This window comes from Quercus robur, chromosome 1 (assembly GCF_932294415.1).
Source record: "Quercus robur chromosome 1, dhQueRobu3.1, whole genome shotgun sequence".
Classification (NCBI taxonomy): Eukaryota; Viridiplantae; Streptophyta; class Magnoliopsida; order Fagales; family Fagaceae; genus Quercus; species Quercus robur.
In genome coordinates this window covers 29,456,552-29,483,137 of record NC_065534.1, presented here as the reverse complement: position 1 = coordinate 29,483,137, position 26,586 = coordinate 29,456,552, and the positions used below count along the sequence as shown (strand labels likewise).

The 26,586-nt window shown below is 36.7% G+C and overlaps 1 protein-coding gene across 4 annotated transcripts in view; it reads right to left on the bottom strand.

The window, feature by feature from the left end:
• Positions 1-26,586, bottom strand: part of LOC126728701 (tropinone reductase homolog At5g06060-like) — an 85,854-nt gene that overhangs the window by 33,882 nt on the left and 25,386 nt on the right. The window contains exon 5 of one of the 4 annotated variants that reach the window (XM_050434508.1): positions 9,172-9,246. The exons of 1 other annotated variant lie outside the window; for it this stretch is intronic. In XM_050434508.1, coding sequence (XP_050290465.1) covers positions 9,172-9,246 — 75 coding nt within the window. Of the gene's footprint in view, positions 1-3,719; positions 4,105-9,171; positions 9,247-26,586 lie in introns of those variants that run through there. 2 more of the 4 variants (XM_050434496.1, XM_050434501.1) reach the window with 2 other exon arrangements.

Below are 26,586 nucleotides of genomic sequence, written 5' to 3'. Positions count from 1 at the left end.
AACCAAACTCCACATAGCCCAACAATATATTAGTTCAAAGTATGGTATTTAACAATTATGTTGTACAAATTGAAGGGCATGGATTGGGCTCAGTATAATTAACTTTCATAGTAGAATTTCACAAAATCTATGTCTAAATATATCTAAAAGCTAAAGCGTAGTGTTTAATGTTACTGCACTCTTGTTAAGCCACATCAGCGCCATATCATCAAGCTATGTTCGATATTTTCTCTCTCCTTTTTAAATATTTTTGTCCTTGTTAATTTACCACTTTACAATTACACATTCTCCAACATTTAGTTACTTTTACCTTTTTATCTCCCTTCTACTTTATACCCTAACCTTACAACTTTTCTATCCCTTCATCTTCCTTTTATTTTCACACTTCTTCTCTCCATTGTTTTACTATAAAAATTTGTTATTTTCTCTTCCACTCAATCCATATCTTGCTCACACAAAAAGGTGAATACTCTCTCTCTCTCTCTCTCTCTCTCTCTCTCTCTATATATATATATATATATATTCTTTCTTTTAGTGGATATTTAATTCTTTAGATTGATGAATTTTTATGTTTAACTATTTTAGGTTAATATGGTTTGGTTACTGTATTTCTTACTAAGTGTAAGATAGAGGGACTAAACTTGGATACAAACCTTACTAAGAGGATTTTTTTTTTTTTTTTTTGGTATCATTAAATTATTGGCAAAACTAAAGGTTATAATTCATTGCAATACATTAACTTACTAGCTGATCGAGAATGATTATGACAATATTCGGAGTGTTTAAAAGTGATTCCCTTGTTGTTGATCTACCAAGAATGTATTATTCTTTTCATTTTCGAATGAGAAAATAAATAGATCTTGGATAGAATTGAAAACTCACCCAATAGGATTAGACTAATGCAACATTACCCAAACTCTTGATAAATATCTAATTTGTTCCCTAGGGACAAACCACATTTAATATTGTTTGAAATTTCTCATGCTCCTTCAAATCTTCTTCTACTTTCTTTTTCATCCTTGATTGTTATTTATTAACTATTTATTATCTAGACATTACCTTGTGCTTATAATTGCCACAATACAATTACTATGAAATTTCATTGTGATTTGTGATAAAATTAGTTTTTGAGAAAAAGAGCTCGAACAAAGTTAGATGCAATTTGTTCCCTAGGGACAAACCACATTTAATATTGTTTGAAATTTCTCATGCTCCTTCAAATCTTCTTCTACTTTCTTTTTCATCCTTGATTGTTATTTATTAACTATTTATTATCTAGACATTACCTTGTGCTTATAATTGCCACAATACAATTACTATGAAATTTCATTGTGATTTGTGATAAAATTAGTTTTTGAGAAAAAGAGCTCGAACAAAGTTAGATGCAGTTTGTGTTTAAGGGATAATGTGGATACTTTTGAAAATTCTATGTTAGAGCAACAACACCCCCCCCCCCCCCCCCCCAAATTGCTATTTTAGATCCACTTGCCCAAAACCTGGTTTACCTCGATGGCTATTACTAGAGTTTTTTAGCAACCGTGATCAATAACTTCTTAAAGATAAGAATTATTTTAGTTGTGTTTGTATTTTGATATATATTATTTTATTCTCTCTCTCTTCCTAAATAAATTTAAAACATCTCATCTCTCTCTTCAGTCTCTCACATTTCTCTAGGCCCTCTCTCTCTCTCTCTCTCTCTCTCTCGCACCAAACCAAAATCTTGGTCTCTCTTTGGTATAATAGGCGGCAGCTTCTAGGACCAAAGGTGAAAGCATGGTGGTGGTAACGATGATGGATCAACTAGGTTTTGCTTGCGATTGTAGGGTGTGTTTGAATTAGTGGTTCATGAATTTAAATCGGTGGGTTAGTTTTGAATAGGTGGCTGAATCAATGGTTTATGGGTTTAAATCGGTGGGTTAGGTCTGAATTAGTGGTTTATGGGTTTAAATAGGCGTGTTAGGTTTAAATTAGTGGTTAAATTTGTGGTGCTGGGCTTGGTTTTGGTGGTTGTTGGGCTTGTTCTAGTGATTTTTTGAGTTTCGGTTGCTGCTAGGGGTTTGTTTGAGTTTCAATTTTTGAGAGTTTTTGCTTTTGTTTGCAAGGGCGGGTAGTTTGTGTTTTGGGTTTAAGTTTTAGTTTGAATCGGTGGTTGTGGTGGTCGGTGGTGTGATTTGGGTTGGTCAATGGTTGTGGGCTTGCTTGTTGGTTTGGGTGTGGGTTAGCTGAGTGTTGTTGTGTTGTTTGGTTTGTTTCAAAGGAAGAGATAAAAACGGAGTGGAAGAGAGAGAAAGAGTTGGAGAGGATGAGAGAGAAATGATAAATAAGTGAATAGTGTTGAAAAATAAGAAATGAAACGTATGGTGGGTTGTAAAATGGTATGGTAAAATAGATAAAATAATTTTTTAATGTGTAAAATAGATATTGTTTCAGATACCCAGATGCGAATGCTCATAAGTGTCTAAAATTACCCCAAACTTAATGAGTGATGTTTTATTGGAAAATGTTTAAAAAACATTTTAGGGCAATAGTTTAGGAAGTATTTTTAGAAAATTTTTATAGTATAAGAAAAAAGTAATTGATTTTTTAATATTTATCATAAAAGTGATATTAAAACTTTCCTAAAATAGTCAATTAACAAATGCCTTATGATTACGGGCACTCGATAACTGGATCTTTTTTATTTTACCCACAAATCTTGTTGGGTCAAAGTCATAAACTCATATTGTAGAAATAAATGGTATAATCCAGACGTCCTTCCTAATAACAGGTAGGATATTTAGCCAAATAAATAAACAACAAATTAATCCTAATAAACAAGTAAGCTTTAATTGAAGCTACAAAACCAATTATGCAAACATAAAATCCAACCAAAATATCTGCAAGTGGTTCACGCAACTACTACTGGCAGTCGAATATCTACAGTCAAATTTCGTCCTAAATTGATCGTAAAAAAAAGAAAAAAGAAAAAAGAAAATAATACCGTAGGGAGGCAAACAAAGTTTTTCTCTAAACTACTTTGGAGAAACACTATGAAATATTTATATTAATTGTGAATTTTGAAAATCTAAACGTTGGATTGCATGTTTTTATTATATCCTTCATGTTTGCAAAATTTCAATAAGATCAAAGATTAATTGCTTTGCCATTAAACAAATGTTAAAATTTCAAGTTTTTGTGATCTAAAATTGTGTATAAAAATTAGGTTTATTGATTTAATAGTAAATAATATTTGATTTGAACGAAATTTGATATGCATGTTAAAATCATAGAGAATACGAAACTGAACGATTAAATTTTCAAAATTCACAAAAAAAAGAGATATACGAAAAGTTTGAAGAGTAGAGTTTCTCTCTAAACTAATTCGGAGAGAAACTTTTTTCCACCTTCTTCTCTTGCTTTTTCATCCAATCAACTTTTTAAAAAAGTTACAACAATTCTATAAATGTGGCCATTTATAATTTATTTATCTATACCTAGAAATATATCTAGAAATAACTTTTTTCCACCATCTTCTCTTGCTTTTTCATCCAATCAAACATTTTTAAAAAGTTGCAACAATTCTATAAATGTGGCTATTTATAATTTATTTATCTATATCAAGAAATATTTAATAAGAATTCCAAGCTATAAAAAGTAAAAACAGAATCCCCCTCAAAAAAAAAAAAAAAATGCTATAAAAACGGAAGGAAAAAGAAAGGCATAGGCAGAGAAATTAGAACCCGATTCCTTTGGTTCCACCGGTAACAAGGGCTGTCATTCCTTGAAGAGACCACCTGCTTCCTCTGTTTCCAGTTTCTTCCCGGGCCATTTATCTCTCTCTCTCTCTCTCTCTCTCTCTCTCTCTCTATGCAATAACCAGTCTTTTTCCACTTCTCCGAAGTAGAATACCGATACCAATATATTAATAGACACTGATAAGGGAAAGCTATGGGGAGGAGTTTTTGATACTGAGAGAAACAAACAAACTGAGCATCAAGGTTGTCTCAGCTAGTGTCACATAGACTGTCATCTTGTAACCTCGCACTCAATTTGTCTTTCCTGTTTTGCACAAGACAATGGACTGATGGAGACATACACGGGCAGCGCAACCCAGGTTTTTTTTAATGTCCACACTTTTTTCCCAACTATCAGTGCTGGGACCAGGAATTTATATTTGGAGGACTATGTATAAATTTTTTTTTTATGTGTATGAAATGTAAAATAGTAATATACAATATTTCATAACTGAGTATATATAAACCAAAGTATATTTAATTAAAATTAAACAATCATGAATATATATATATATATTTATATAGAATAAACAACAACTAAATACATGAATATATATATTGTCTATAATATATTGATTATTATAATAATAAATAATATATTATAAGAAATTTAAAAAAGAAAGCAATGAAAAAAAATAAAAAATAAAAACAAATACATGGAGCACACGGTGACACAGCACAAGCACAAGCAAAGAAGCTTCACAAAATTGAGTCACAAATTGAGGGGTCCACAGCAGTAGTTTATTGACAATTGTAATGAGAAAGGGACAAAATTAGTCACTTTTTATGGTCTAAATTCAACACATATCACGTTTACCCAAGAAAAATTGAACACAGTACATATATTTAACTATTGCAATTCTGGAAAGTGCAGAACAAAGAGACAAAACCTTTACCTTTAAACAAAGAGACAAAAATTTTACTTTCAAACAAAGGGATGAAAAGCAAAGAACTAAAATCTGAAAAAATAAAAAAGAAAGAAAGAAGAAGAGGGCAAAGGCAGTGCAGTGGTTGTGGTGAGAAGGACTGAAGGAGGCTGAAGGCAAAGAGAAAGAACTGAAAGAAGAAAAAGAAGAAGAATGCAAAGCCCAAGTCCTCAACGGAGATAGAGAGAGCGAGAGAGAGAGAGAGAGAGTCACCTGTTGAAAGATTTTTTCTGTTCTACAACTGCAAGACTGCTGCAACTGTGTGGCGGCGTGTGGGAGAGACAAAGTTTCAGACTTTTCAATTTTTTTGGCCGTGTACAAGTAAGCGCTAGATACATTGAGATGAAAATTAGAATTTTTTTTCTCTTTTATTTGTTGAGACAATTGTTTTTTTGGCCTAATTTGTTGAGGTGATTGTTAAAATACTTGTATTTGTTTTAAAGATATTAAATGTGTAATTATTGTAATTTGTTTACATGTATTTGTAGATTATATTTTATTGAAATGAAAATTGTATTTATTTTTAGGCTTTATATATGTATATTATCAGAGATGGGAGGCCAAAATGACAATTATTTAAGAATCTTCAAATTATTTAAGATATTTTTTTAAATAAAAAATTTTGGGGGGCAAAGCGGAAAAGTTTTGGGGACGTGGCTCCGCCACTGCCAACTATGTTTCTTTTTGCGAATATGCGTTAATGATTTCCAGCATTTCAGTCATATCATAGATTCACAATGATCAAATCTGTATTAAGATATTCGGTACTTTTGACTTTTAAATCTTTGCTCAATAATTGAATTTTTTTATTTATTTTATTTGAGAAAAATAATGGAAAAGAAGATTAAGACGCCATTATATATATTTCACTCAGGGACCTACCACTAACATATATTGTTCCACCATTCAGCAAAAAAAACATATATTGTTCCACCTACATGCTGTATGAAAGGGCCACTGATTATATTAACTCCGAAGGATGCTGTTGGGCGGGGTATTGAAGACTCTCGGTTAGCAGCGAGTGATTTTAGTTTTATTTCTTTTTCTCAGACGCTTGGTAATTCAGTAGCTCACCAGTTAGTAAAAAAAAGCAAAAAGTTTGTTGGAATCTCAATTTTGGTTGGAGTAGGTGCCTGAAGACATCTCTCCTTTTGTCACCCGTGATGAAGTTTTGAATCAATAATATTTACGGGTATGTAGAAGTAGAGTGCATGTGGTCAAACATATAGGTGGAACATCATTTTCAATTCGATTTATCATTAATACCAATTTTATTCTGCATAATTTATTATAGGCTATACTAGTTTTTACCAGAGAAATTATGAAAAATATTGTGTCGTCATACAAATTTTGAATTAAAATTACTGTTTTAAAACTCAAACCAAAGCAACAGGTTCAACCAGTTGAACTGAGAACTAAATCCAGAATCGATCTGGTAAAAATCGGTCAGGAATCGGAAAAACTAATAATTTCGATTCTTTGACCATTCTAATTTTTAAAACCATGATGCAATTCTACTCTGTTTTGGTTATTTGCGCCAAAAGTTGGTCAAAACTCTAGAGGCAAAGGAATGCTTGTTGTTAAAGCACATCACATCACAATCATTCATAAATTTGAGTGATATTAGGAATTCTATATATTTAATTACTTTACTTTATAAAATAATATATCAACATATAAATGTAAGATAAAAAATTAACTAAGAAATTTATTTACCAATTGTTGCATCAACGTGGGCTCACTACCTTATACATGGGATGTTGCCATTGGGAGTATGCCACATCCAAGTGGGCTAAAATGCAGAGAAATGAGAGTTGCTACCTAATTTAGGTATAGAAACCAACTTGGGCACCTTATAGAGGTTTGTGCACCAAATTCTAGATCTAAAATTTGGTTATAGCTTGGAAAAGTATTATGCACCTAAGCCCGCCTAGCCCATGGACCAACCTCCACTCATTGTGTTCCATAATCTCAATCAATCTAGAAATCCCCTAATGGGCTTATCACAATTGTGCATTAATGAAACACATCACATAAAAAAATATCATAGCACAAAAGGAAAATTTATATATATATATATATATATTAATAGGCAAAATTTAGAGAAAATTCAATTAGATTGTACAATTGAACTCCAATGTCACGCTATGTGTTATAAATTATTTATTTTTAGAGAGAGTTTTATTTCTTAATTTTGAAGTCAAATGTGGGATCACATCATAAATATTTATCCTAGTTAGTTATTATATACAAAAACTGAAGAGTTTAGAATTAATGAATAGAAAAAAATTTAATTTTTTTTTAAAAAAATGTACTATTTACATTTTCTATCTAGTAATATTCTTACAAGATTTTTTAAAGAGTTAAAAAGAATATAAGAATTGTAGGGACACGATTTTGGTTAACCCGGACCTGGACGATCAGGCCCTGACCCAAGAAGTCCCACACAATGAATTTTGTAGAGTATGGGCTGAAGAACTCGGTTTCAGTTGACTTAGACGGTTCGTTGCATGTTCTTAGCAGATGTAGAAACGTGAATCAAGAAAATGGATATGAAAGTGGAAGTTTTATTCATGGCTATGCATTCATACAATGAATCCTTGCTTTTTCTCTCTTCTCTCCCCTCTTTTTTCGTCCTCCCCTTCTGAGGGACTCTTACATATTATATAGGCCCTTTTTTTATCATTTGGGCCCTACACTTGTTGATCATCCAATCCCCCACTTGAGCACCTGTCCCATCAGACGCCCTTACCAGTTCTTTGTGAGTTGCAGTGACCAAGGTAACACTGTTCAGGGGTTTTCTCTCCATTAATGTGGCCAGGAAAGTAGTTGTGGTGCATTTAATGTGGTGGTGACAGCCTTTGTTGGGATATTTTGAGTCTTCTTTCTTCTTACGTGTTTGGAGTGAGGGCTACAGTTACTGGGATGCATCATTGACCTGGACTTTGGAATGTCCGAGGAGGAATTACTCCTCGGACGTGTTTTCTTCGCCCCAATTGGATTAGGCAAGGATTATGGGCCGCGATGTCTTCTTGGACAGAATGGTCCTCGGACGGGCCCAAGGCCCAGCCAACTTGTTATTCTGGGCCGGTCCCCACAAGAATGATTATCAATAATATTTAAATTATATATGTAAGAATTATACTATACATCTTAATGTATATCTTTTAAGTATATCCATATATGCATATGGGTTACAAGTTAATAAAATCTAATTACCAAGTCAAATTTGTTATCAAATTGGAAACAAATCAAATAAAACTTACATTCATTAGTGAGAATCCTATTCTAAACATATTCAAATCAAGTTATTATGGAAAAGTAAGGACTAAATCGTGGGAAATAATTTATCATTTATAACCCTAATCTTAGAGGTTCACAATCAACAAAGTCACATTAAAACCGTACCATTAAAACATATATTTTGCCTAATTTGGGTTTAGGTTGCATACACAAGGATGAAGTTATGAGCGCAGGTTATTAGGCATGCGTACACACTCTTGATTCTAAGTGCACAGCCTATCACATAAACTCAATTCCAAAACTTTTCAACATTCAATCAGATTAATGCATCTTTTATTTTATCAATTCAACTTTTTTATTCAGATCAAACTAAAATACAACAACCAAACTAAGAAATCAAAACATATTCCTTAACATGTATATAATCTATAATTTACTAAAGAACAGAACATTGATAATGCAAACGACAAAATAATATATATGTATTATTTTGGGGGAATTTTTATCTAAATTCATTTTTCTAATACTTATAATTATATAAGTATTAGGTTTATATATTCCGTTTATAAAATTATATATATTTATAAAAAATACATTGATATTAATTAGTATTGAAATACTTTTTCTTTTTAGTTAAATCGAAATGACATCTAGTGTGGTATTGACTCACTTAATTAGTTAGAAAGGTTTCGATTGGATTGATAGTGGATGAAGAGGAGGAGGAAGAGTTGGAAGCCATGAGGACTGAATGAATATGATACCAATAAATAAAAGCATTAGTTATGTTTGAATAAATTGTCACTCGCTCACTTGGAACATATATGCATTGTTCTTCTCAAAAAAAAAAAAAAAAAAAAAAACACATATATGCATTGTATTTATAAATTTAAGTATACAAGATAAGAATTTAGAAAATGCCAAGGAGAGAGGTTTGTGCATCACACTTACTACATTCCTTTTTTCCCCCCAATTATGAACAGAACTAGTTAACTGTATTAATTTATTTACTTTGCTTAACAATAGTTGTAGTCATGCCCTTATTCCTGGGTTTACAAACATTCCTTGATGGAGTACCAAAAACATATTCCAATGAGTTGTGTCTGAACATCATTTTCTACTGCTCATGAGAAGCTGAAGCCATTCACAGTAATCCCTTCATCAACTCAAATAGTCTGACCAGTTATGTAAGAAGATACAGGTAGGCATAGGAATGCCACCAAAGAAGAAACCTCCTTTGGCTCTCCAATACGTCCGAGAGGGGTTTGAGAGATAACAGCCTCCAAAAATTTTTCATTGCTTAGATACTACAAAACAGAGAATATAATTTTTGTCATGGTAATCATGATTCATGAACTTCAATTCCTTGAAGAGACCACCTGCTTTCTCTGTTACCCATTTCTTGCCCTGCCATTTATCTATCTTTGTCGCTACAGTGTTTGCTGTAACTAGTAGTGTTTTCCACTTCTCCGAATGGGTTATATTTATATTGGTATATATATTGCCTGAAGAAGTAGATCGGCACCAACAAAATTGGTCAATAGATGATATGGCAAAGCTATTAGGACTTTAATTACTAGTTTGTGGCACCGAGAGAAACAAACAAACTGGGCATTATGGTTGTGACTCATCGGAAGGTGTACGATAAAAAAATGTGTTATATTTACAATTTTTTGTCCAAAAATTACCCACATTTTAAGTCAAAATGGTGTAAATATGCATTGCTACTATAATAATTGTATAAATTTACGTTAATAGTATTGATTTTATATTTGATTTTGTATTCTTTCTTTACATGTCCCGTGGACAAAGAAAGAGAGTAAATGGTTGTTGTTGTGTATAAAATAGAGAAACAACTTAAAAAAAAAAAAAATTTAATAAAATGTATTGTAAAATAAATAATCTAATATGGTGTATTTTGAAAATAAATATGTAAAATTAAAAAAAAAACATATATTCTAGAAAAAAATTTCTACAGCTGATGTGAATGCTCAGCTAATAGTGACATCTATTGTCATCATGTAATCTTGCACTAAATTTTGCTGAAAGAACACCATGCTCCAGAGCAATGATCTCCGTTAGCTTAATAGGAAAGCAAGCTTGAAGGGGTTTACAAAGAGCAGTCACAACACAACCTTTACAATCTCTAATGACAACTCCAACACTTGAGAAACTATCATACTATGATGATGCCCTATCAACATTTATTTTATGGAATCCTGGGGGAGGAGGAACCCAGCTGGATGGGCAGGTTCTAATTTGGCCGAGATCCCAAGTGGCAAAGCTAACATAGTCCTCTGCAACAGTTTTTGCCAATTGCCGTACTTGAGGAGGAGGAAGACCACAGTCCTTATGCACAATCTTGCTTTTGTTGGACCATATAGCCTAAGCAATGGCAAAGAAGAGCTCCAAGTCTTGAAGTGTTGCATGAGAAAGAATGAAGATTGCAGAATCTAAGAAGGACTTTTTGATGCCATGAGTGCGTATTGGGTTTTCTGGCCAAAGACACTAGACCGAGGATGAAAAGACATAGTTGAGAAGGGCATCGTCTAAAGTTTTGGCTTCACTACCACAAACAAGACAGTCCTTATTTTGAGATATCCCTTTGCAGTGTATGGCTTCCATTGTAGGGAGACCATTGACACATGCTCTCCAAGCAAAAATCTTGATTTTTGTTGGGAGATTAAGGTGCCAAGGCTTTCTCCAAACCGGTTTGCAAGGGTCTTCATTTGAGCATTCTTCTTTCTCCTTTGTCTTTAGCAAATTGTAGGCTATATGGTAAGCACTTTTGACAGTGAAATCTCCAGGGTTGTTCCCTATTTAGATTATTTTGTCTTTTAGAAGGTTGTGACTTAAAGGAATCTTTAGGATTGAATCAGCTTCAAAGGGAAGGAAAGTTGCTCTTATCATGTCTACTCTCCACCATTTTGTCATTGGATTGATGAGAGAAGAGACCATTGGGAATTGGGGATTAGCATTTAGGGGTGAGATGACCTTGTAGGTAGATGGGGTTGGCAGACATTTGTCATCCCAGATATGGATTAATTTCCCATTGCCCACTCTCCATCAAGTTCCTTTCCTTATTACATCAAGGCTATGGTGGATGCTTCTCCAAGAGTATGATGGGGAACTTCCCAGTTTAGCATTTAGAATATCTCTAGTGGGGAAGTATCTAGATTTGAGAACCCTTGCCACTAGAGAGTTTAGGTTTTGGAGGATTCACCATAATTGCTTTGTGAGCATTGCTTTGTTGAAAGCTTACAAATTCCTAAAACCTATGCCTCCATAAGCTTTCAGCTTACACATTGTTTTCTAGCTAACCCAAAACATTTTAGTTTCTTGCTGCCTTTAGCTCCACCAGAAGTTCCTTATCATGCTTTCTATTTCATCACATAAGCATTGGGAAAGAAGGAAGCAACCCATAGTGTATGTGGGAATTGCTTGTGCTACCACTTTTATGAGGATTTCTTTCCCTCCCATAGAGAGAAGTTTGCCCTTCCAGCTAACTAGCTTCTGCCTAATCCTCTCTTTTAGGATAGAAAACACTTGCTTCTTCGATCTTCTAATGAAAAATGGGAGGCCCAGGTATTTTGTGTGTCTAGAATCCTACATAGGGCCTAGGGTAGCAAAGGTCTCCTCCTTGGCTTCTTGTGCAGTATTGGGATTGAAGAAGACTGAGGACTTGTAAGTGTTAATTTTCTGGCCCGAGGCTCCCTCATATTTTTGAAGGATATGCTTTAACTCCCGGCTTTCCCTCGCACTGGCTTTGTAGAAAAGAATGTTGTCATCCGCAAAGAGAAGGTGGGTGACTTTTAGGCAGCCTTTACAAATAGAAATGCCTGTCAAAAACTGGTTTCGGGTTGCCTCATGGATGAGTGCAGAAAGCCCCTCAATACAAAAGAGGAAAAGAGTCAGGGAGAAGGGGTCCCCTTGCCTAAGCCCTCATGTAGGCATGATGTTCCTACAAGCAACCCCATTTATAATAACTGAATATGAGACAGAAATAATGCACCTCATTACAAGATTTACCCACTTTGAGATGAACCCCAGTTTCTCCATGACCCCCTGTATAAAGCACTACTCGACTCTATCAAACACCTTACTCATATCGAGTTTGGCAGCCATATAGCCATCCTTTCTTGCATTTCTGTGATTCCAAAAGTGCATTAACTCAAAAGCCACAAGTACATTGTCAGTGATTAGTCTATCAATAATGAAAGCACTTTGGTTCTTTGAGATGATGTGAGGGAGAAGAGCCTTAAATCTATTGGCAATAGTTTTAGATATGAGCTTATATACTACATTACACAGGCTTATGGGTTGGAAATCAGTCATCTTTTTGGGGTTATTTACTTTGCGGATGAGGGCAATGTTTGTGTTGTTAAGGCTTGCCATAGACATATTACTATTGAGAACATTTAGAACCATATTAGTAATGCTACATCCCACAATGCTCCAATATTTTTGGTAAAAAATAGTAGACATACCATTGAGGCCAGGCGCTTTAGTGGGGTGGATCTGTTTGAGAGCAGTGGCAACCTCCTTTTTAGTGAAATTCCTGTTTAGGCTTTCATTCATGTCTTCGGTCACCTGTGTAGGAATAGCAGTAATTACTTCATCTACTTGTCCTTTTTGTAAATGTTTTCAAAATAGTTAATGGCAGCTTGAGCTATACTATCCTTTCCATCACACCATTTGCCTTGGCTATCCCAAATTCCCATAATCTTGTTCTGCTTGCATCATTCAGAAGCTTGCGCATGGAAGAACCTGGTGTTTTTGTCGCCTTCTTTAAGCCAGTGAGTTTTGGCTCTTTGTCCCTAGTAAATCTCCTCATCATCAAGGAGGTCATTGATTTCCTTTCTTAAACAATTAATCTCAGTGCTTAACATTCCATCCTTGTCTTGTAAGGTCAGGGAGTTCGGTGCATTTCTTTTTGTCTGGACCTTCTTTGGAATCTGCCCAAACACTTTACAACTCCAATTCTTCAGTTTTGCATCACAGCTACTAAGATTAGCCATGGCTCCCTTTGGAGTGTTGAGATCAAATCCCATCCCCCAAGAGTTTTCAATAATAGCCTTACATTCTACATTCTTTGACCACATTGCTTCAAAATGGAAGTGCTTTGCTCAAGTTTGGTGTTGGACTGTTGAATCAAATAGAAGCAAGGCACTGTGATCAGATGTTGAATCAACCAAATGATGCACTTTCATTCCCCCAAAATTTTTGGTCCACTCTGGGTTGGCAAGGGCTTTATCTAATCTCAAATATATTTTGTTTTCCCCTCCTTGCATGTTACACCAAGTAAAGTCAAAGCCACAGTAGCCTAAGTCTTGAAAAACATAGTAATCAACCACCTTTCTAAACCCATCCATTTGTTGTTGAGACCGGATACCCCCCCCCCCCCTGACTTTTCAGTGTTAGACAATAATTCATTGAAATCTCCTAGGCATAACCATGGGAGGTGTAATTGATTATTCAGGAAAGCTAGAAGGTGTCAGGATTCATACCTTCGGTGGGTCTCCGGATGGCCATAGAAGCCCGCCAGCCTCCATTTGAAACTTTTCTCTGTGTCATTGATTATAGCATCTATGTGGTTTTGAGAGTAGCTCTTAATTTCCAGATCAATCTCTCTAGCCCACAACAAGGCTAGTCCTCCTCTTTTGCCTACACAAGGAACTATAAGACCGTTTGCCAGCCTAATTTTGTTTTTTATTCTTTCTATTCGCTGAGTTTTTGCTTTTGTCTCAATCAGAAACACCATTTTGGGATTTCATCGTCGTACCATGTCGTGCAACGCTCGCACTGACCAGGGGTTCCCAAGTCCCTAGTAGTTCCAACTTATGAGATTCATGGCTCCTGGCGGCGTTACCTTGCAGCCATCGCCGATCCCTCACCATGTAGGTTTTGGTCTTTAGTTGTTGCTGAGCATTGTTTCTTTTGTGAAACGTTTGTTTCTTCTTTAAAAACTAATTTTCCCACCCTCTTGGATCCAATGCTTAAGGGCTGGGCCTCAGATTTTGGGTTTTTATTCTTTCCTTTCTCCATTGCAATTCTTTTCCATTGGGCTTCTGATATTATTTTCCTTTCTATCCCTTGGCCCGTGGGTTCAAGCTTGCATTCCTTTTCTTCATTTTGGTCAGCTATGGGCTTAATTGGGCTGCTGCCTTCCATTGCCTCTTTCTCTGAATGGGCTTGCTGGCCCACTAGCAAAAGCACGTCATGTACACCTTTATTCTCTTTCAAATCGTGCTGGAAACCAGTGGATGGGAAGTTGTTCAGGTCACGATGCTTCTGACACTTCATCAGTGACCTGTTCCATCCGAGAAGATGAGACATGTGTGACGCCCTGTTTCCTGTCTCCCTCCCTGACATCATGCCTCTCGGTGCTTCTTGAATTTGAAATTTTCTGATTTCCCTTGTTGCCTGAATGACCATCACCGTTGTCGGACATTGAAGCAAAGGAAAGTTTCGTTGTGGCATTTTCGTTACCTTCGAACTTGTCCTCACTACCACCTTCTCAGTCTTCACTTCTGGTTGACCTTAATCTTTCCATACCTATCTTTGAATTTCCTTGAGCTCGGAGCCAGTCACCATATTGCTTGGGATTTTGGTGGTCTGGAAGCTCTTTGCAATGCTTCTCATCCTGACCCAGCCTACCGCATTGAAAGCAAAAGGTTGGAAGCCTTTCAAATCTAAAGCTTACCCAGAATTTTTCTCCTTCAACACTAGCAACCTTACCCCCTCTTCTAAGTGGCTTGTCTAATTGGAGATCCACTCTAATTCTCATAAATTTTGCTCGGTCTGACTGTCTTGTTCGCTAGTCTACTTCAATGAATTTCCCTATGTTGTTGCCGAGCTCCTTACCAACCTTATCTAACATGAGTTCAAAGGGGAGTCCCCATATTTGAACCCAAAAAGGGGAGTGGGTAAAGCTTATATTTGTAGCCGAGAGCCCCCTTCTCCACCTGCACAGCAACAACAAGTTGTTGTTGAAGTTCCACGACCTATTCTATTCAACCCACTTCATTTGATACTCAGACCTGAATTTGAACTACAAAATGTTATTTCCCACATTCACGATCTGTAAATCTGAACCAATCTTCCATGCCATCCGCAGCGTGTTCTTTAGCACTCTTAGGTTTTGATTTTTCTCCGCCAGTAGAGGATTGAAGAGGCTAAGAGAGCATTCTTCCAATAAATCTGATTTGCATCTCGATTTAATGGATATTTCTTCTTTTTCCTCTTTTATGAGGTGGAGATTGGACAGCCCTTCCACCATCGTGTGATCCATGGCAGTGTTGGGAGAGAAAGGGAGACAAAGCTCTAGGAATAATAACCCTACCGATGAAAGAAAGGGAGGGGTGACTCAACTAAGGAAGACGAGAAAGAGGGGCTCCTACTTGGGAGAGAACTTTGGTTCACATGGTGACTTGTGAGTATTGGAATTGTGGTCCCACATGAGCTTATCATATTTTTTCTACCACTTACTACTAACCACTTATGCGAATTTTGGCAAAAGTTATGGAAATTATCGTTGTAGTAAAATTACTAGTTTTCAGGCCCACACTTTCTTCCTAACAAAGTTTCTTTTTACGATTTTATAAAGTTGTGTCCATTCCATGTCCCAGTAATGTTTTGCAATTTTTCCAGAAAAAGAAAAAAGAAAAAGACATGGGTGGGATATGTATGCAAAAGTATCTTGTGTTCGACATAAGTACAATACCTCAAATAAAGTGTCTGTACTTCCTAAAGAATACATAACTAATACTATTATAAGTTTCCTCACTTTGGTGCATGAACCAAGAAGGCTAGAGTGCTAGAGTGCAAACATCACTCTTGAAATTTGGAAGCCTTTAGATTTTATACCTTGAAGTTTTAGAATTTGGATTTTATCCCCTTGAAGTTATATTCTATTTGCATCAACAGCTACTTGGTTCATATTTTACGTTAAACTTGCTATGGGTGTTTAGTTTATCCAATAAAAATGATGTCACATGGCATAAGGAGAAGGTATATCTTGTATGTGCTACATGTAGTGGGTCTCTCACAAAATGTGGGCCTCACTAATGGGTGAGGTAATGGGTGAGGCCAAATGTTGTGAGACTTCTTGTTGTATAGAGCAAGAAAAAGATATCATTTCACATGAAAAAGAGAAGGAAAGACAAAATATATATATATATATATATATATAAAATTAGAAAAAGAGAAAAATTAAAGCATCTCATGCTGGCCATATTAAAAAGGGTTAGTTAAATAGGAAAAAAAAAAGTACTGTGTAAGTCAAATTTGGCTAAAGTTTCACAAAATCTAACGTGAATGCTTTAAGAAATGTTATGCACAACTTAAGGGATGGCAATGGGGTAGGGTGAAGTTGAATTATGGGTGACTTGTCCTCACCTTGTCACCTTTTTAGGGCCCATGCAAGGTAGGTCAGGTTCGGGATGGGTTGGAAATGTGTTACTAATCCTAATGAGATAGTTTCAATATTAATGCGATAAAGATGAAATATAAAGGGAAATGAAGATCGTGGGAGTCCTAAGATATAAACTTATCAAAAAATAGACTACCAAGAGAGAAATATAAACAAATATTTTGAAGATAGTAATAGAATATGTTAAAAAACTGTTATATCTAGGATATATATTAAGATAAAAATACAATATATGTATAAATACATTAAATATATATTAAATAAAATATCAATATATATATATATATATATATTCGGGGTGGGGTGAGCAAAACACATCCCTACCCAATCACCTTTTTGGGATTGAGAAAATTCGCTCGAAATAGAGTGGGGAAAGGGTGGATCATGCGTAGTGGGTTGTTTTTAGCTTTTTGCCATCTCTAGACTTGAGAGGTTTACTCATTTACTAATACCTTAACAACTACAAAGCTTAAATAATTATGGGAAATTACATAAAAGGTCTAGAAAAATATAGCGTTTTTAATTTTGTAATTGAAATCCCAAAATTTATTAAAACCACTTCAATTTGAAGTCTTTGTCAACAAATTTTTTTGAATAGTAACCAAGTAGAGAAAAATGATAATACTTGATTAATTTTATATTTCATTTAGGGATTTTTAATTAATCAATTTGGTAACCATTAAACACATAAAAAAAATATTTATAGAGAAAAATCTTTGTTTGGAGTATGAAAGTGAATGAATCTTATATGCTAGAAACTTGAAGTTAGATACTTTGCTAAAATACAAAGTTTAATTAAGGATTTTCTATATGATTTTATTATTTCCTACAATAGAACAAATGAACAAGGAAGATGGACAATGACTTTAAATTAAACTAAACACCTATTTAGAAAATAATTTTTTATTTTATTTTATAATTTGATTATTGAGAATTTGAACTTGATTAAAAACATCATTATTTTTTTAAAAAAAATTAAGGAACTATTAATTAAACTTATTAATTTTGGGCATTATTTTTATCAAATTTTCCAAGTAATTAAGAATGTTTTGAAGTCTTATCTCATATATTAAAAATTAAATATAAAATAGTATCTTGGGCTATGGATGGCAAAAACCACCCCGACCTGCGGGTACTCAACCCAATCCGACTGCGAAATAGTAGGGTTTGGTTTGGTTCTTTAAAATTAAACTCGAGGCGGGTTTGGGTCAAGTGCGGGTTTTAGTGATACCTACCCTAAACTCGAACCTAGACCTGACCTATTTAGACCACAATTACCAAAAAACCTGAATATACATACATACATACATACATATATATATATATATATATTTATTTATTTATAGATATATAGATAGATAGATAGATAGATAGATAGGTAGAGAGCTAGACACACACACAAAACTTAGTCTAACCCTAACAGCTAACACACTCTCTAACTCTCCTCTTATTTCACAGCCGCCCCTCATTCTCTACCCTTAGCCCCCAGCCTTCACCCACTCGGCCACTCTTACTCACTCTCAAGTCTCACCTTCACTCACTCTCACCGCTGATCATACCACTCAAGCTCTACCATCGGTTTGTCGTTCTCCATAGGTTCATTGCTCTGTCACTGTTATTATTATTATTATTTTATATAACTTTGGGTTTGTTACATAGTTTTATGGTTGATGAAATCTTTGGTTATTGTTTATTGATTAACATGTTTATTATTTAAAATTGTATTTGGATTATTGATGGGTTAGGTTTGCCCTTTGGATTTTGTTGTTGAAAGTTCAAAAACGTGTACAAAAACACTTTTGAACGTTTAGACCCCCAAAAACCAATTTAATCAACACACGCAATATGTTAAACAATAGTGTGCGGAAACTTAACATATGCTACAACATGGTATTGATTAAACAACTATCTAAGCCACAACAAAATAAACCACAGCAGATAATGTAAAGGCAGAGATAGAGAGGAAGGAAGATGCAAACACAGCGATAACACCAGATATGTTATCGAAGAGGAAACCGAAGACCTCGGCGAAAAACCTCTCCGCCGCCCTCCAAGCGGTAATCAATCCACTAGAAAATACAGTTGGGATACAAGGACAGCAATAGACCCTCCAAGCCTAATCTACCCAATGCACCTAAGCCCTCCAAGCTTCTTGCTCCAACGAGGTTGCGCCGAACCTTTTTCTTTTCTAGCTTTCCGGATTCCGCTACTTCACCGTAGCATCAACCAATAAAGATTGGCTCCTTCCTAACTGCTTCCCAGAACTCCAAACGACTGTCTCACAGAGATGATAATGGTGAGAACCAGGTTTGGTATAAAGGCCTCTCAAGGATTTGACAATGGAGAGGAAGAGAGTGAGGGATTTTGATGAGACTCTAAGGTAGAGATTGTGGGTAAAACAATCTGGTTTTTCTTTAGGGTTTCTCTCTCAAAATTCTCTCTGGAAGCTCTCTTTCAATCGTGGGTTAAAAGGGTATTTATACTGAAGAGGAGTGGAATGCGAAACGTCAGGTTTTTCCAAACAGGGGTGGCTCGCGGCTTGACCTCGCGGCTTGACTAAGTCGCGAGTTCCAGTCGCGAGTTAACCGTATGGCCAGTTGTCCTGTTTTGTCCTGTAGTGCTCCAGCTAGCATGACTGTTCATCTTCCAGCATGCTTGGCACGTGTGCATCTTCTGGCGGGTTGAAGCCGCGAGTCCAGTCGCGAGTCCCAGCCGCGACTCTCTGTTTTCTTGCACACTCTTGAGCAATCTTCACACTATCTCACTCACTACCCTTACAACAATCCCACCTAAATACAGGGTTACTAAATGCTGAATTACAAGCAAATTTGGCACGGAATAAAGCCAATTAGATGGTTGAATAAATTCAACCTTACAATCTCCCCCTTTGGCTATTCCGTGACAAAACCCTAAAACAGACTCTAGACTTAACATGTGAGTTGGGAACAGTTGATCAAAACTCACTCACACCTAATTCTAGAAGCTGTGAAGCACTTGAATCATATGAACATAAACTCCTGAAACACAACAATACACCATGATCATTGTAAGCAGAAAATTATTAATGCATATGAAACAGGCAAAAAGAGATCAAGCATAAGATGGAGTTAATGAACAAACCATGGCTTGATCAACCAAGTGAACACCACAAGGTAGTGATCACAGTGTTCATTCACACTTGGAATGAACACAAAGACATACAAGTTAACAAGCACAAGGCAAGACACTTGTATGCTCAACACTCAACCAATGCATAGCACACAAGGCATATGCATCTAGGAACAATCCTACAAGGGCACAAGAGTGACAGTACATAAACCACAATGCTGAACATTTAGATTTAAAATACTGATTTCACATAGCATAAAGGCTGCACTTAAGCATGGTACATACCACAAGGCCTACAAACTATGCATAAAACATAAACCCTCAAAGCTTACAAAAGCATATGGGTACAAACTAACAAATACCTGAATAACAACATCAAAAATATATAAAAGTTTATCCAAGAGTATATGAAAAGAGTTAGAAACAGTTATACACCAAAACCCAGTGTATTAAAAACATAAAAATTTGATAAAAACACTAATTACTCCCCCTCAACAAATTACTCCCCCTCAAGAGCTGCTTTTCTGCTTCAATTATCAATGAACTTTCTCCCCCTTTTTGACATGGAATGGCCAAAAGGTCACTGGTCATGCTGAGTTGTGAAGCTGTCAAGTGTAGCAGCCAAGACATCAATCTGGTCTTGCATGGCTCTCATTCTGTCAGAATGCTCAGTCTGGACTGCCCTGATCCCATCAAGCCTTTCCAGAATGATCTGGAAAGCATCTGGAGGTGCAGCTGCAGAAGTTGAAGCTCTGGACCTCTTGCCACTCCTCCTTGGTGTTGAGGTGGATGCATGCCCTGCTGCCTCTGCATCAGTCTCCATTGGGACTTCCTCTCCTTCATCACCTTCATCTTCTTCTCCTGGAAGCCTAACACTGATCCTTTTGCAGGTAAGTTTGTTGATTGCAGAGGGTGTGGACATGTGACTGATGTCTTGAGGAATTTGAACACCCTTCCTTCGAAATATCCTCATTAGGAGGCTGGGAAAGATCAGTTTTGGTCTAGATGTTGTTCTTGTCTCATCCACAATGATGTCAAAGATGTGGGAACTTATATCTATGAAGTTCTTCTCTTTGAGATCCATCAGAAAAATTGCTCTAGCACAATTGATTGTGGTCAACTTCCTAATAGGATAAAGGTTAAACATCATTATTATGGTTAGAACCCTCATGTCCACTGGAAAGGCAGTGGTATTCAAACACTTCCCTTCTCTCTGCCCACCTATTCTCTGTTGAACTGTTTCAATAGAGACACTCCTATCCTTGAAATTGACAAACTCCTCATCATCCAAACCCTCAAGCCCTAGTACATCATCTATGACATGTGCATCCAAGATGAATTCTTTCCCTCTAACCCAGCAATTTAACTCATTCTCCTTTATCACAGCATTTGAATAAAATTCTCTAATCAGAGGTTCACATACCAAAGGGAAATCACTTAAAAGTTTGTCCCATCCTCTTCCTTCAAAACAACTGGGAATAAAAGTTTGCCTTAAATCATCCAAATCCACAAATCTCTCTTGAATGATTCCTGCATTCAAGAAGTTATCCTTGTATCTCTCAAAATGATGAACTGACCTAAACAATCTAGGATCCATCTTAAGTCTTTTGTCAGCCTTCTTCGCAGTAGATTTCTTCTTCTGAGGTGAAGGAGCCATCTGTGAACAATCAGAAAAGGCCACAACAACATATAACAATATATGTGCACAATCAGTCAGTACCATGTATTTAACAGAGAGAGATATCAATCAGACAAGTGAACTTCAAACACTTAACCAGCAAGCAATTTAGTTCAACCATATAGGTAAACTAATCCTAGGATAGGAAACACATGAACAACATGGTGAAGCTATCCTGAAGGCAAATAAATGACATTGAGGCAGATTATGGAAAATGATATGACATACACACAAAACATTGAGCCTAATAGAATCTTCCCACAGATTAACACACATGCACATCTTGCAAAGGAAAAACACACAATTTCAACAGAACCAAAAGTAACATCTCAACAGCTCATAGTTCAGAATGAAATGAAAGGAATACTTAGCTAAGCACAAGAGCAATAGGACAAAGACTATCATTAACACAAACTATAACAACAGAATCCACAAGCTAAGCAAGAACAAAAAGCAGAGACCGAAACACAAACCCATTTCAAAAACACAATCAAATGCGAAAAATCAAGGGTAAAAGCACAAAATCAAGTAGAAAAGAGTGAAAATCAGAAAACCCATACCTGGAACTCGACGATTTTGGGCTGTAAGGATGCAACACAAGAAATTGGAAAAGGGAGCACGGAGTGTTTGGGAGGGAGAGTGTATAGAGAGAAGATGAACAGTCACAAAAATTCGAGGGAAAAACTGAAAAAGTTTAAAAACTGCTCCTGTTTCTGCAAAACACGCGATTTTCGCGACTGGTTCAAGTCGCCACACAGTCGCCAGCTCAAGCCGCCAAAGCACTCAAGAGGAAAATTTTGAAAAATTTTTCTAAGTGTTTTTCGCGACTGGAAGGTCTACCCGCGAGTGAGTCGCGAGCTGAGCCGCGAAAATCTCTGAGTGAATCTCGCGACTGGACCTTCCACTCGCGAACAAGTCGCCAAAGCTGACCAGCGAAGATGCGACTGAGGCACGCGACTTGACACACCCGCGACTGAGCCGCCAAAACAGGGCAAAACTGTATTTTTGAAATTTTCAGATTTTTCAGCAAAACACTTTCCAAAAACACCTAAAACACTCAAAAATCTTTTTGTGCTTGAATTAACAAAGATTGAGCATGTGAAAACACATTTTATCAAGTACAATCACACAAATGAATAGGGCATTTATCAAACATAAACTTGTGTGTTGTGTGTGGATATCAACAATGAAATAGTCCTTTGTCTAATGTGAAGCTTCAATGATCAATTCAACCAAGGCATACACAATTAGCACTAGATCATGTGACCAATCTCAATTATAGAAATATGAATATATGACTTCCCACACAACTTGATAACATAACTTGGAGCCTTTCATTTGACTCCACTTTCAGCCATAACATTTGATCTTTTGAGGCAATCATCTCTCATTGTGAGAGGGATATATAACATTTTTCTTTGAAGAATAGGCCTTTGGCCTTTTTGAAAGAAATTTCACTTTTAATATAAAGTCGCTTACCCTTTTTCCTAGTCAAATACTAGAATGTGCGACAGGCTTTTGCAGCTCAATATCTCTTTTCATTTGGAGATTTACATTTAGTGAGCTCTTTTTAGCAAAAAATAAAAAATTGGGAAGAGATATAGACACAAGTCTATGCAAGTTTCAAGATCAACATAACCATTCACTAATCATTCATGACAAGTTTGAAGATCTATTTACAACAATCACATAGATTTCAAGATTTTTCCCATAGTGATATGAGTGCATGAAAACAAGTAATGTTCGAAAATGCACAAAGCCATTAGCACAAAGGTACACGGCAAAACGAGTTTTAAGACAAAAACTCAACAAAGTCAATCAAGCCCTTTTGATTTTCAAATGTTTATGTAATTTTTGGATTTTTGACTTAAGAAGCAAAAAGATTGATAAAACACATTTAACATAATTAAGAGATATTCACAAGAAGACAGACAAGCAAACGAAATCAAAACCAACAAGCATACCAAACAAACATAGTCACAAAGCATAGGAAGTATTAATGCATGGACATGTTGTAATGCTTATGCATGAGTACCCCTTTTCACCCACACGACACTTGCGTTTTGGGTGATTTCCTTAGAGGATTGGGTACGGGAGTTAGGGCTTTCAAACCTTCGTGAGAAGCTTTCCAAGCAGTTGGTGAATGCACCAATCATCTTCATCACGTCCATCATTCCGGGATCTCCATGTTGCTCTCTAGGTTGATCACTTGCCCAAGTTCTCCTATCAACTCTTGGTCCTCCTGACCTTTGAGGAGTAGCACTGTTCATTGCCCTCAGCTTTTGGCAATTTGGTCGAGTGTGCCCTTGAAGTCCGCAATAATGGCACACATACATTCCTCTAGGACCTCTTTGTGGTCGTGGACGTGACTTGGCACGAGACTCGGACCTGCCCATAGACTGATTTCGATGATTCAGCATCCGTTGTTCTACCACATTCTTCTTTTTCTCCACCTCGAGGTTCACACTCGTAGAGTCAGCTACAACTGGATCTTTGGACTTCACAAACTTCACTTCTTTGGTGACATTTCCAGTTGAGCTACTTCCTCCGGTATATCCCAGTCCGGATTTGTCTGAGAAGCTCTTTTGAGATGATATAACATCATCAAGCTTCTTGGTGGTGACCCTCTCTATTTTTGCATTTGCTTGAACAACCTTATTCTCAAGGAATCTCACTTTAGTGTAGGCTTCGGACAGCTCACCATTAAGAGTTTCAATCTCGCATTTGGCCTCCCTATATCGGATTAGGAGACTTTTGTAGTCCTCCTCAGCCTTCTTCATCTTTCTTACAGCAGCCTTGGCCACCCTTGTGTATTCACTAGATTTCTCCAAAAGTGAGTTGTAATTTTCTTGAAGAGTAGCTGTGCTTTCTTCTTCTTCAGCTTCCGATTCTTCAACAATTCCTAGTGAGTCATCCTCACTATGTTCTCCAAGTTCTTGAACAAGCAAATTCAATTCATCAGAAGACTCAACATGAGCAATAGTCATGAAAGCTGAATAGTTCCCTTCTCCATCACAGCTCTCTTCAGATTCTGAGTCGGATGAGTCTGAATCACTCAAGGTCGTGGCATACACCTTGCCTTTTGATTTCAAATAATTAGGGCATTCCCTCTTGAAGTGTCCATGCCCGTTGCATTCAAAACAAGTAACACCTTGTGTGGATTGGGATTCTTTTCCATCTTTCCTCTTGAAATCCCTCTTCTCCCTTCCAGAATTTTGGAAATTTCTCTTATCATCAAATTTTCCATTGTTTTTGAATTTCAAAAACTTCTTGAAATTTTTAACAAGATAGGCTACATCCTTGTCAACCATATCTTCTCCTGACGAGCCTTGATCTTCCACCTTCTCATTAACGGTCTTTAGAGCAATGGATTTACCCTTCCGTTGATTTGGCAGCGACATTTCATAGGTCTGTAGAGAACCAACCAGCTCCTGCACCTTGATGTCGTCAAGATCCTTGCTCTCTTCAATAGCAGTTACTTTGGCACGGAAGCTTTCCGGCAATGATCGAAGGATCTTCCTTACAATCTTAGAGTCCTCCATCTTTTCCCCCAAGTTAAACTTGCTGACAACCACTTCATTTAACTTCCCATAGAACGAGTCGAAAGACTCATCCTCACTCATCTTGAGCTCCTCAAACCGAGTGGTCAGCATTTGTAACTTGGTATCTTTCACCTTCTTCGTGCCTTCATAGGTTGTTTCCAGAATCTCCCATGCATCTTTGGCAATAATAATGTGAGAAATCCTGTGAAATTCATCTGGAGACACACCACAGAAAATAGCATTTAGTGCTTTACTGTTAGCATTAGATGCAGTAAGTGCTGCCTTATCCCATGTGGATTTGGCTGCTTCAGGTTTGGTCCAACCTATCTCAACAGCATCCCACACGGATTCATCAATAGAGTATAAAAAGGCTCTCATACGAACCTTCCAAAATGCATAGTTACTTCCATCAAAATATGGAGGTGCATTAAGGGATTGAGACCTATCCATCTCAAAAAGAAAGGGAGTCAAGGATCACACAATGGTAATAAAACCAAACAGATGTGTACCCGCTCTGATACCAAATGAAAGTTCAAAAACGTGTACAAAAACACTTTTGAACGTTTAGACCCCCAAAAACCAATTTAATCAACACACGCAATATGTTAAACAATAGTGTGCGGAAACTTAACATATGCTACAACATGGTATTGATTAAACAACTATCTAAGCCACAACAAAATAAACCACAGCAGATAATGTAAAGGCAGAGATAGAGAGGAAGGAAGATGCAAACACAGCGATAACACCAGATATGTTATCGAAGAGGAAACCGAAGACCTCGGCGAAAAACCTCTCCGCCGCCCTCCAAGCGGTAATCAATCCACTAGAAAATACAGTTGGGATACAAGGACAGCAATAGACCCTCCAAGCCTAATCTACCCAATGCACCTAAGCCCTCCAAGCTTCTTGCTCCAACGAGGTTGCGCCGAACCTTTTTCTTTTCTAGCTTTCCGGATTCCGCTACTTCACCGTAGCATCAACCAATAAAGATTGGCTCCTTCCTAACTGCTTCCCAGAACTCCAAACGACTGTCTCACAGAGATGATAATGGTGAGAACCAGGTTTGGTATAAAGGCCTCTCAAGGATTTGACAATGGAGAGGAAGAGAGTGAGGGATTTTGATGAGACTCTAAGGTAGAGATTGTGGGTAAAACAATCTGGTTTTTCTTTAGGGTTTCTCTCTCAAAATTCTCTCTGGAAGCTCTCTTTCAATCGTGGGTTAAAAGGGTATTTATACTGAAGAGGAGTGGAATGCGAAACGTCAGGTTTTTCCAAACAGGGGTGGCTCGCGGCTTGACCTCGCGGCTTGACTAAGTCGCGAGTTCCAGTCGCGAGTTAACCGTATGGCCAGTTGTCCTGTTTTGTCCTATAGTGCTCCAGCTAGCATGACTGTTCATCTTCCAGCATGCTTGGCACGTGTGCATCTTCTGGCGGGTTGAAGCCGCGAGTCCAGTCGCGAGTCCCAGCCGCGACTCTCTGTTTTCTTGCACACTCTTGAGCAATCTTCACACTATCTCACTCACTACCCTTACAACAATCCCACCTAAATACAGGGTTACTAAATGCTGAATTACAAGCAAATTTGGCACGGAATAAAGCCAATTAGATGGTTGAATAAATTCAACCTTACAGTTGTTGTTGTTGTTGTTGTTGCTTTTGTTTGTTATGTTTAGACCTCTATAAATCAAATTAGTTTAACTTAATGAATTAGCCAAGTAGTTACTTAGGTTAAGTATGAGATTTAGGTTAAACACATGCAAGCATATTACTTAGTGCAAAAAAGTAAAGAAGACAATAATATGATGACCTGGGAAAACTATTAAAATTGACCATTTCAAGATAAAAAACCTGGGGAGGATTTAACCTAGCTATCCTCAAGGTAAAC